Genomic DNA, 13042 nt, shown 5'->3' with positions numbered 1-13042 from the left:
GTCTGTCTCTCTCTCACGCACACTGCAATGTACTGTGGACAATTTCAAAATACTGTCACTGATGTTAAATACACGAACATCAATAACACTTCACACAATGTTGGCTTACCCACTGAAATTAGTTATACGTGTTGTTGGGTTTGAGCTTTTTTTGTTAAAACACTGGAAACCTTTTTTGCCAGGTTAACCAATCCTGACTTTAGTCTACTTGGCATTTCTAAAGCATTGCCAATAATATATAGCTGCATTCAGACCACTACAAGAACTGTTAATAGCTACAGACGGTTACACATGATCTTACCAGACTCCTCCTTAAAGGTAAGCATTTACTCTGTCTAACTGCAGAACGGACTGTCTGAAATGGAAGTGCATCTGTAACAGAGGAAGTCATCCAAAAATTACTGCCCAACAATGTAGCGAAGGTACATTTTCAGTCTTGATGCTTTCTGGTTTGTGATTTTTTCACATATTGTTCAGAGATGAAAGAATTGAGAACAGAGATTGAATCTGTTGCCATCACAATTTAACCACAGTCTATGTATTTATACAGCAGAACCTCCAAAATAACACTGCATCTGTTAAGATGACAGTATTTTTCCATAGGAGCTCTGCTGTGTTGCAGAGCAAGTCTGACATTGTTGCTTTTGAAGTGCTGATTGTGATCCACCCCAAATTCCTTTATAATCTTCCTCAAATGTGTTGAATTGTAAAGCTATTGTTCTCTTAGTATGGCTTGGAAACAATAAAATGTTAATACATCTGATTAGTGGGCAGTTGGCACTAAAGCTCTTCTACTGAGAATGCAACATGTTTATTTAAACAATGAGCCACCAGGAAACAAAAATCTGATTTCTTGATGCACACAAAATAAAAGCATATAAAACTAAAACTCTCCTGCATGGCTCTACATCAGACACTTTCACAGCTCATCTTCAATAGAAACACTGCAATTCTCCCACTTCTGTTACAGCTGCATGATAGGTCATTAATGAACCACCTTTAAGAGAATATTTGTACACTTCTACAGAACACTTGGACTTAAACTGTAAAGGTGGACACAACCTCAGGTTTTTAACTGTGATTCCAGCGATTAACTTTAGGCCTAAACACAGGGGCAGGGTGGGGTGTTTTATAAGCCTCCCTTATAAGAATCGGTATGAATAAGGAGATTTATGCATTTATTAAATTTTCCTTGCTGCGGTGAAATTCAAACAGCATTTTGCTAGCACATGAAAGACAGACAATGAAACTGGACAGAACCAAATGAGTTTTTTCAGCCAGTTTCTGTCCAAAACCTTAGGTCACTCCCAGATTCACAACCCAAGCTGGCTCAAAACCCTGCCCTTGTCCTCAAACAAACTTAGGCCAAGTCTCAGTTTTGTAACACTACAAAACCAGAAAAATTTCTCCCAATTTTGGCCTTTCACTAGATAAGTTCATGCATCAATAACCTCCATCTGGGGTCTAGCACATGGCAGGACTACAAGAAAAAATGATCAACCCGTTAACAGAAAATTCCCCTCTGCTGGGTTCTCCAGGGAATACCAAAAGTTAGGCTTTCAACTCCAGTTACCTGTGATAGGACTGGCAGTCCTCCTGGTCTTTGGCATTTTCCTCTGTGCTGGCTTACAGAGCTTCCCTCTGTCCAACCTCTGTACCTCACAAAAGGGGGAGAAAGAAGAAAAAGTGTACAAACACCTTTTCTAACAACAAATGGCATCTGCCTCTGACACTGCTGGGAGGCCCCTTCCCTCAGTTTCTCCTGGGAGAGTGGATATTGCAGGAAAGCAATAAAAAAACAGAACTATGTCAAAAAATTCTTAGCCACCAGAAACTTAGGGGGGAAAAGTTTAACAGCAAACTAATACAGAACCACAAGCTGCTTCCACCTGCTAAAAACTGGAAACAACTGGACAAGAGCCAAAAATTCTCCTGGTCAGGAGGAGGGATCTCACCAAAATTCTCGAAGACTCCCATCAGCTGAAAAGGAGAATGACACTGATGTACCTGACTGGATAGGCGTCCACTCAGAAATTTTCTCCTCCTAAACTGGGTTTCTGGTAATAAAGCCAACAGGAGTCTTCTGCTAAAAATCTAGAAATCAAAAGTCTCTCTCTGCATCCTCTTAACTGCAGTGGCGTTCTGGGAATGGATCTAATCCCAATTTATGAAATTTAGATACATTAGGCAATGATGTGTATTTAACTATGGGTAAACGTTTGGGGAAAGCATTCAGTGATCAAGAGAGAAAAGAGAATATTCCACTGATTTCAAACAAGGTATTTCCAATCTGATTTCACTCAGCTGAGTGTTTCACTGTGGCCCACCACTGCTCTCTGATCACAAACCATCTCTCTTTCAACAGTGTAATAGAGGTGATACTGGGATTCCTACCAGGCTCCTGTCCCCAGACCCTCTTTGGGGATGCCAAGTTTCTTCCATGAGTAGGGATTCCCAACTGGAACCACCTGACCCCAGCACCATATCCTTCTGGCATCTAGAAGGCCCTCTCATTTCCATAACATCTCCTGGCTATTTTGTGGTTTGCCACACCACTTCGATCTCTTCCTCTCTATGAATAGCTTTCCCAAAGGGAAATAGATTTGATTCTTGCCCGTTGATCACTGCCCATTGGTTTCTGAATAGCTAAAGTAAAACAGATTGGAACAGTGTTAAATTTCAACATATCCCTGATAAAGAAATAATGAGGCGCCTGTCCCTACACGCCACAAAAACAGCACTGAATCAGACCATGTTTGGTAAAGTTGTTTTTGTAACCGTAAGTGCCAGAAACAAGCCCTCAGCCCTATTTCTTTTTAATCAAAAGTTTAAATTCTGTAGACACACATCACCTGTTCCTACTATCAGTAACAAGGAGACTTCTTAAGCCTTATATCAGGGTCCATTCTGTTTCAGCAGAATCTAGTAGTTAACTGGGTGTAATGGTCTACACCAGGGGTCGGCAACCTTTTAGAAGCGGTGTGCTGAGTCTAAATTTATTCACACTAATTTAAGGTTTTGCGTGCCAGTAATATATTTTAAAGTTTTTAGAAAGTCTCTTTCTATATGTCTATAATATATAACTAAACGATTGTTGTACGTAAAGTAAATAAGGCTTTTAAAATGTTTAAGAAGCTTCATTTAAAATTAAATTAAAATGCAGAGTCCTCCGGCCTGGTGGCCAGGACCAAGGCAGTGTGAGTGCCACTGAAGGCCAGCTCGCGTGCATGCTGCCTTTGGTACCCATGCCATAGGTTGCGTACCCTTGGTCTACACTATCCATATAGGAAACAGATGTTTTACCAACAAGATATCACATCGCAAAACACAGCAACACAAACTAACAAGAAACACACAGAATTAAGGTAACAAAGTTCTCTCTACAATATCTTAGCACAACACAGAGCTTCTGAGATATCCTGCTGCTCCTGAACATTTTTTAGGTCCAGCACGCCTCCCCCCCAGCACACACACACACACCATTTTCCAATATGATTTTTGTATGACTAATTTTAATCATGGGGTGAGCCTGAGCCCATTATCCTGTCTGACACTTTGTGCAATTTGCCCTTTACAAGTGAAGTTTTGAAACAGAACATATCTTGAATACAACAATGAAAACGTACTTTGTACTCTCTGCTAATTTAAACTTGCACGCTCACCAGTTATATCTGGTATATTACAATAGCATCTGAAACAAACAATACTTAGAAAAATGCATCATTTGTGCTCTAATTTATGGATGTTCTCTCTTACTATGAAGCCATTTGTTTTTAAATGGTCATATTTTTGTAATGCAGTATCATGAAAAATTTAAAAAGAAATTTGTATAAACCTAGCTTATAAAGTTAACAGCAGGTATAATACATCAGATTTAAATAGATTGTGCTCTGATAAAGTTTAAATTCCAAGGGACAAAGGGATACTTGGACTATTTGAGATCATGCTCCGAACACTTCCAGCACCTGAACTTCAAAAATGCTCCCTTATTTCTGAAAAAAAATGGAGTATTTTCTTCAAGCATGAAGAGAACAGAAGTTACACAAACCTCCATTTAATAACTAAATTATTCAAATAATAGAAGATGTGGTTGGGGAAAAATCAGAAAGGTCACCACAACACCAATTAAAGGAAAAACATACCTCAGTCACACATCTCCAGAATTAGAAGAGCTCTTATGTGATCTATACACTCCCACATTTTGACACACATTTTTTCCTTCTTTCTAAAATAAAGTAGTAAAGTATCAGATCAGAGCGGATATTCACACTTCTAAGTAAACAGAGCTATCTTTATAGCATGTAATGGCACCAATAACAGGTTTGCAGATAACACTCTCCCTGACCGGTCACAGAGCTATTTCAATTAAAAAAAATTTCATCTTGCCAGCATCATGTGGGAGATGAACTCATCCAAAAACATGTTTTTTTACAAACTAAACTATTATTACCAACATTAATTCCTGCAGTAGCAAAAAACAGACAAGACATAAAGACAACATCTTTAATAGTACTTATTTCATCTGCAGTTATAGTACAGAAATATACTAACAACTTATGTTAATTATCTGATGGAAAAGAGCTTTTCCTTATTCTGTAGAAGACACGCACCTTAACTCAAAGAAGTCTAAACAATACAGTGTCTATATAAATGTGGTACTTAAAACACAAACTTGTCAGCAAAGAAAAATGTTAACCAGTTTATTCCTCTAATTAAAGAAATAAGTTATATTAAAATTTGTAGTAAAATTATACCATGTTCCTGCAAGAGTGTTCTTGTAGCACTTTCAGGGCTTATTTATCCCTGCATTCCTGTTCAAATATGATCATACCGCATCAATCAGGATTAAGGGGCATACTGGGCGGATGTGTGAAAAATTCATTGATATTAAACATGCTGGAAGTCATGAACAAAACTAGCCTGAGAGGCAATGATGCATGCTGATGTACTTACTGTCAAGACAACAAGAACAGCACTATCAGTTAAGAGGGTAGTTTGAGCTTTTAGAAAAATCTAAAGTTATTATTTAGATTAGATTAAAATCAAGGCTTTAATATCAGGGTTTCTTAACAGTTTTGCCAAAAGCAAACTGATATGTTCTCTTTTGTAAACATACCTATAAAATACAGATAATATATATTATGTCCATTTTTGCTTTCAGCATACTAACAAATTTTAGATAGCCTTGTATTTGTATTCTAAAAGTTGCTTGTACCTTGCAGTTTAAGAAATTAATCATTGATTTAACTAAAAGATCTAGAGGGATCACTTAGATTTAGTATTTGTGAAGGTTAATTAAACCATCTGTAAAAAAATGAACAAAATCTAACACACACACCACCAGCACCAGCTTTTGGTAAGAGATTATCTTCCTAATAAATCATTAAGTTACCAAACTCTCCTTTCTAAACCTTTACAAAAAATTAGCAGCCCTGCCTTAAACAACTTTTTAACCTGTTTATGACTTTTGAGGAGTTGATAAATTTATAGTCCATTTGCAGAGTGTATAAAATGTTCATTCATATTATACACCTATGTTGTAATTCATTTGCCGGTCTTCAAAGTCTGCCCCAGATAGTTCTGGATATACAGAATACATAGTACCATGAAATCTGTTCCGATCTTGAACTCAGATAGCACCCGCTGCAACTTGGCTAAGAAAACAGTATCAAAGCAAGTTAGCTAAAACACCACATGTGCCTTCTTATCAACTATCATTTGTTGATTTCTGCTTTTGTGCAATAAAAGGTTTTGGAAACTTCCTTTTTTAAAATGGTTCATAGTTCATAAAAACCAATCCAGCTAACCTACTACACAGGAGAGAGAAAGAAAAAAAAAAAAGGCTGTCTAAATATCTTAGAGTAATAATAAGCAAAATTATACATGTCAAACACATCAAAACAGCAAAAACATTTCTTCCCTTCAAAATCATCATTGCATTCAAAGTGTTCCTTGAAACAGGATTTTTAAACAATCTTTTTATCTATGAAACCTTAGAGTAAATCCAATCTTTGTTAGAAAGACTGCTGCAATAAACTGAAGTCACACATAATTGCAAACAACTTTAACCATTGCTCAAAACACTTGAGATACAACTTACTACAATACAGCGTAAGTCATTTTTTAAATTTAGGGATACAGAGTCATCACATTTTTCCAATACAAAATTGCATTTGCCACTACTGAAGTTTACATTAAGCCAGCTGCTATTAAGTAAGACCATAAAGTGTTTCCAAATATGAGACATATATACTAAAATTAAAGTAGGAAATTATTTGTCAAGGTCATAAACCAACGTTTAAGGGATGGTTTCAAAGGTCTGCAGTGCTTCCTCAGTTTAGGTGACATCTTAATATTACAGGAGGAAGAGATAAATTAATATCTAACATCTTACTGATGAATTCAACATTGTGTGACAAGGTACAGAGGGAATAGGTACAAACTAATTTCTATTTTTTGCTCAGTAAATTTATTACAGGCTTTTGGGGGAATATATTTTTATTGCTTTAAATCATGTTACTCAATTGAGTCTGTAAACTACCTTGATGCATATATCACACATGACCATCTAAACAGGTTAAAAGAAAGTTGGGTTTCATGAAAGATCATGAAGTGATCAAAAAAAAAGTGTAAAAAATAGTTTGTTTTTACACAGTATTTGTGCCTCCTAAAATTTAAGACCAGGAGGGATGTTAACATGCAGTTTTTTCTTTTCACAAAATTATATAAACTATCTCATCATTTTAATCCACTAACTATCTTCTCTCAACTCACCAAATGAAAGCTTTCAATGACCACCAATAAAATTGAAGTCTACTGAAGAAGCATGAAAAACAGATCAAAAAAAGGTTCTTAATTAATGCTAACGTAGTTTTAAAAGCACTATTACAACTTCAGTCCAATAATTTATATCCCTAAAAATATTGTATTGTATTTTAATCATTAAGTCATCAAAGATTCTATTAAGCAGAAGAGAAATGAGTATATTCTTAAACGTAAATTTAGTAGAGCATGAAAAAAAAACCACACATTTGAAACCATTTAACTATACCCCAAGTAAAGAACATTGATCTAAACTAGCCATTTAACAGCGTAAAGAGACTTAAAACTAGCAGGTTTTTCTTCTCATGAAAACTTTAAACGTATAGGCTTTAAGGAAAGAAATCTAGAGTGCAGACAATTAAAGGCAAAAAGAAAATTATTAAACTCACATTTAGAGTTATTCTAACATTAATTTTAACAAGGATGATTGAAGGTTATTAGAATTCTGTGTTCGACTTTCGCTTGTTTATAGAATCCACACTATTCCTCTACTAACAAAAAACTAATTTTTTCGGTTTCACTGAAGCTAAAACCAGTTGTACTAACTCCACTTCTAACAATATTTTTGTCATTAGTTATTTAGTCAAACTCTTTAGTTGGACTTTCTTTACTTTACAGGAAGAAAAACATTTTTCTCCCCCAAAATACAGATTCTACAATTAAACTGGCTACTATGCATCCTCATTCCATAACAGATCCTATGTTCTGTCCTTTTAACACATTCTGCTTCATATTAACACAATGACCACCATTTCCTAACCCTTTTAGCCAGTAATTCATACAACCCTTTGTCCTGATTCTGATATTAAAATGATTTAACATGTGCCTTTACACTTCTTGTTGTGTTAGCATCGATTACCTCACTGTTTCTTCCGATGGGCTCTAATCATAATTTATTGATGAGAGAAGGGATATTTAGAGGTTTTCCAGTGTACCTGATTAACATTAATTCCTTTAATACTGAAACATTTCCTATTCAGTATCTAAATTGCCCAAAGAATTATGTAACTCATTCAACTCTCATCACCAACCATATTAGGAGATATTGATGTCCATGCTAGACACCGACACTGACTACATTCATAAGGATTTTTTACTGTGCATCTTGAAATATGGATCTAAAGATGCCAGCATGTACTATTGTTAATAAACATTTGAAACCAAGTGTAGGCTGTATGTATGGGCTAATGCTCAAAGCCAAGATAAACAGATTCATTGACATAGCTATGGGTCCAAAGTAGCATTACACCAGGTACCATACTAATGGTATTTTTATTCTGGGTGTCTAATTTTTTAAGATATCCCTTTCAGCTTTTTCCTTCCCTAAACACCTACGGTAAGGAAACTTAAGCCAAATTTCAATATGCTCAGTACTGGTGATCTTACACAAGGGAAAAAAAAGAAAATAAAAGAAAAAAAGACATTCTGAGTTTAGGGTGCATCTTAAACCTGCCTCAAGGTTTAAAGGGTCTCCCGCAACACCTAGCCATCTTACATACCACATGAACTACCACACCTGCATTTAAAGCTTATCTCAGGAATGAATTTCTTTGCTCTTTTGACAAAATGCTGCTATATTGTGAATATTTTTTTCTCTGCACATTGCTAATTGGAATTTTTCCTTTTAAAGTACTTGCATTTTAAAGATTTTTTTGGTCACAATACATCGTAAGATATGAGATTTAAAGAATTTTTTTTTCCTCTCTGTTGTATCTCCAGTGTACTCCTATTTAGGATTGCCTTGCTTGTTTGACCAGAAATGGAAGTGCCTTTTAGCTACAACATTATATATTAAAAACAAATAAAAATAAGATCAATCCTCCTTCCTCTATTGTGGGGAGAGGAAAGAATACAAAGTGATGCAAAACATCTGTCTGGGGGTCACTTTTTCCCCTAGCAGTGAAGTTCTTTCAGTAATAACTTGTGAAAACAAAGGCTATCAAACTGCAAACTACAAAGTCAACGTAATTAGAGGCAGTATTCAGCTAAGACAAGCTTCTCATCTTATTTTGTCACACTGAAATGCCTGGATCGTCCTCAAAATAAAAGTATTTCATGTGAGATTTATTAACAGAGTCATTTTAGCTAGATGGCCCAAACACAAACATTTCAAAGGACTGAAAAATAAAATCTGATGTATTGCTGTTGCCTCTTTTAAGAGAACGGTTGAGAGGAGAAACATTCTTACTTGCAGATGTTCTGGGCTTAGTAAAAATAATTCAAGAACACTGGGCCAGTGTATTCTTAAACTGATAGAATAAACGTTTAATTTTTTTACACTTATTAATCATCCGTTTACCTTGATTCTTCTAGCCACCAGCACACACCACCACCAACCAAAACCAGCAAGCTCTGGGGTTTTAGTTTTCAACCCTAAGGATTAATCTCCCTCTCCGGAAAGCAATTCCATCTAAAAGATTCGACTTATCCAAAAAAGAAAAAAAACTCTCCCAGCCCTTGCTGGCCCAAGCATTACAATGTTAAAAACCAACTTGTGCCCTGACTTTCAAAGAGTTAATTGGCATTCACTGTCTAACGAAATACAATATTACTCAACATGTCTTGCAGATTCCATCTACCCTAGCTTTGCCCGAAACGTTTCTACAACTGGTGTAATTGCTGGTACATCCAAGAACTTATTTTCCCAACTTAAACTGACTACTTAAAGAAGCGCCTGGGTGCTTTTATGTTTTGAAGTGTCAGGAATTCTTTCCTCATATTTGACTGGATGAAATGCACTCTCTCCTCCGCACACCTTTTCACAAGTAAAAATGAGTGACGTTAATTAATGGTTAGGGAGTTTTTAAAACGTTAAACCATTCGGCTAGTGGGAATGGATCGAGCATTAAAGAAACCTCCTGTCTGCACAAACACTGAAAGACAAACAGAGGGAGATCGAGCACAATGTTAAAATGGTTGAAATAAAAAGGCCCATTTAACAACACCCCCTATCTCCCCCAAAAACGAGGGCCAAAGTAACCATAATGCTAGAGGCCAGCAATCCAAACTAACAAAACAGAAGAAAACTGATCATCCGCACCGATTAATATGCTGATCATTGCAATCTAGTCCATGTCAACTCCCACCATCCCCCCTCCTTCTATTTTCCCCTACAACCAAAGGGGGCGGGCAAAGAAAACAATCACAGGTTTGAAATGTACAAAAACAAAGTCGGGGCTTTTGCAACTCCCAAACAACACGGCCAGACAGTGCGATTCCGAAAAGATCAACAGCCGCAAGAATCCTCGCCAGACATCGTTGTGCACTGGAGACACAACCATTTTCAGAGCGTATACACACACACACACACAAGGAACCACGTTTTCCACAACGCAGAATTTAAACACCCACAGAGACGAAAACAACTCGTGCTCTTTTAAAAGAATCAACCGCAGAACTTCAGTTCTAGATAGAAAAACAGCTTATGTATTGATTTCTTCATCTCTAAGTCTCTAATCCTTCCAATCGTCAATACATTTGTCCGTCCCCGTCCCCCTACGTTGCACAGATCTATATAAAATGTTAGCTCAGTGGTCTCTGTAGGCTGACATATGGTCCTTTTACATCTGTGCATCCCAAGAAGGAATGCCACACTTTGCAAAAACAAACACAAAAACACAGCCTGCTCATTCACAGAAATCCTTTCAATTAGAGGTATTAAACCCTGATTTTAAAAAAAGGCATCCAGTGTTCCCTTCCAAACACTGGAAGCAAGTATCCCTGGGCCTTTCGATGTTTATTGGGCACTTTCCAGGCTTGGGAGTTTAAAATCTGAATATTAGGGGAAAATCTGGAGAAGCTTTAAGAAATCAACACAGTGGGTGAACAGATTAGGGGGTTGGAGAGAAATAATGAGCACTATTAACTCTTCAGGCACGGGAAAGGGTCTAAACTCTGGTTAAATTAAGGAATATCAAAGCCATCTACTCCAAGCGAGGAAAGAGAAAAGAGCAGTCTGAACTCAGGGTATTAAATGTGCTTAAGGAGCAGATTCAAGAACAGGAAAACACAAGCAGCCCCTGAAACTCAAAAGCCACCGCGGTGCAAAACAAGCGCACCCCCCTCCACCATGTTAAATTAAACGCAAAATACTCACTTTCTCCATTTGTTGGCCACAGACAAAGTGTGGCAAAGAAGAGCAGAAACCCCCAGAATAAGGTCAGGGACCCTCCTCCGGCGCCAGACTTCATTCCTTTTTATTTTTAATTACGGACAAAATCCCCTTTTCCACAAAAAAAAAAAAAGTCCAAATTTCTCCTCTCTCCACTCACAAAGAGCTATAAATTGGGAGAGTGAGGGGAGACCTAGGGAGAGGGGGAAATTACCTCCTCCTCCCACACGCACACACAAAAACCACCCCTTTGGGTTTGAAAATCAAAAGGTTTCTATTTCCCTCGCTGCTGTTCTTCCGGAGAAGCCACCCACAGACAACAATGAAAAAGCTGGGCTGGGGCTCCCCCAGAAAGGGCGAAGCAACACTCCCCCTCAGCGCTGCCTGCAGTGATACAATGTGCACAGAAGTCGCAAACATGAAGCACATTGGGGCTGGCAGTCTGTATCTTCAGCCTCCATTTTCAAACACCACACAGGCGCAGCAAACACACGCAAAAAAAAAATTCTGGATGGGAAAGGGGGCGGGGGGGGAATCCAAAACAATCTTATGAGGGAGGAGGAAATACAGCTTCCCGAGACTGGAGATTATTCCCCCAAGCAGAGACCTGAGGCTGCTCCAAAGGGATTCCCCCCTTCAAGCTTCCCCCACAGTAAAACACAAAAACAAGTAGTAAGTCCGGGTGGCTGAAGACCCTACAAATGCGGAATAAAAATGAATGAAAAGGCTTCCCCCTCTTCCTCGTCTCAGCGCCGCTGCCACCGGCTCCTTCCAAAAAAAAAAAAAAATCCGGGACACACACAAAGCGGCAGCAGGCAGAGCTGAGCAGCTCAGCACTTCCCCGCCTCCTCTTGCCGCTGCTCGCCTCCTCGCATCCCTACTCGCTGCTGCTTTTCCATGCCACAAAAAATCCAAACACAACTGAATCTTGTGCGTGCGTGCGCGCTGCAAACCTTCCCCGCTTCTGGTCCAACCCAAGCCAGGGGGAGTGTGCGGGGGTGGAGGGGGAGGGTCGTAGTGGGAAGGCGGGGGGGTCCGGTTTGCTGAAGGTCAAAGCCCAGGAGCTCGTTGCAAAGGGGTCCGTAATTCCTCCAAGGGGGGGAGGCTGGAAGGGGAGGCCCTGCTGCTCTGTATTTAAGTATGTCGCTGTCCTTTGCAGGAGGGCTTGCACCGCGCTGCTGCTGCTGCTGCTGCTGCTAGGTCTCCCCCTCTCGCCGTTCCTCCTCGCTCGCACGGTGCAGAGTTAACGCTGGTAAACAAGAGGCGGCCGCCGCCGCCGCACTGGCACTGGGGGGGGGGGGGCGCGCGCGCGCTCCCGGGCTCCTCGCGCTCAGCAGCGGCGGCCCGCAGCAGGCGCGAGGCAAAAAGAGGAGAGCGGGATCGCGGGCGCCGTCCGGAAGGGAGCCCAGGCGGCGGAGGCAGAGCAGCGGCGCGCGGCCCCTGCAGCCCGTGCTGTCCGCGCGCTGCTGCTGCTGCTGCTGCTGCTGCTGCTGCAGCCTTGCCCCAGTGCGCGGGTCTGCTGCGCGCTACCTCTAGGTCTGCCCCGTGCGAAATGCACGTAAGGCTGCAACTCCCCCATGCCTTGGGCTCGTGCATCCCGCTGTCATGCTGGGAGAACTATCAGTGGGCCTGACTTGCACTAAACTGAGTGGGCCGGTGTTTTTGTTTTTCAGAAGCTGCCAGCTTGTGCGCTGGAATCTGATTTTTTCGGGCGGGGCGGAGGCGAGGTTGGAGGGAAGTCCTCATGGTTGCAAAGAAAACCTTCAAAACGTGAACAGAGTGTAAACCAAGGCATTGATGTCTTTGTGTCTGGCAGGCCTTCCAGCAGCCCTGCAGGCTCGCTCCTGCATTCCAAAGCAATACCTGGCCCTCGCACGCAACATGCATACGTGCAAGATTGTCTGGGGAGATCAGTTTGAATGAGGGAGATTTGTAAAAATATGTTAAAATGAAATGTCAAATGTCTCACTGAAGCACGTAGATTGCAAAAAAAAAAAATCTTTCATCAAAAGAAGGAAGATGCTTAAAAACTAGTCCTAAATTAAGGAATCCATGCCCCATTCGTGACAACTGTGGATTCTTACTCCTCTACTCCTTTTACTGTGCTCT

General features: G+C 39.7%; 1 protein-coding gene across 1 annotated transcript in view; it reads right to left on the bottom strand.

Moving 5' to 3' along the window:
• IGF1R (insulin like growth factor 1 receptor) overlaps nucleotides 1-12170 on the bottom strand; it is a 282525-nt gene extending 270355 nt beyond the window's left edge. Inside the window, exon 1 of the mRNA XM_030576711.1 lies at nucleotides 10919-12170. Within this exon, the coding sequence (XP_030432571.1) occupies nucleotides 10919-11012 (94 nt within the window). The 5' untranslated portion in view covers nucleotides 11013-12170. The remainder of the gene's footprint in view (nucleotides 1-10918) is intronic.
• Nucleotides 12171-13042: the final 872 nt, after the last annotated feature.

The sequence above is a fragment of the Gopherus evgoodei genome, chromosome 10 (genome assembly GCF_007399415.2).
Source record: "Gopherus evgoodei ecotype Sinaloan lineage chromosome 10, rGopEvg1_v1.p, whole genome shotgun sequence".
In the NCBI taxonomy this organism is placed as follows: domain Eukaryota; kingdom Metazoa; phylum Chordata; order Testudines; family Testudinidae; genus Gopherus; species Gopherus evgoodei.
This window is presented reverse-complemented; position numbering and strand designations above follow the sequence as displayed.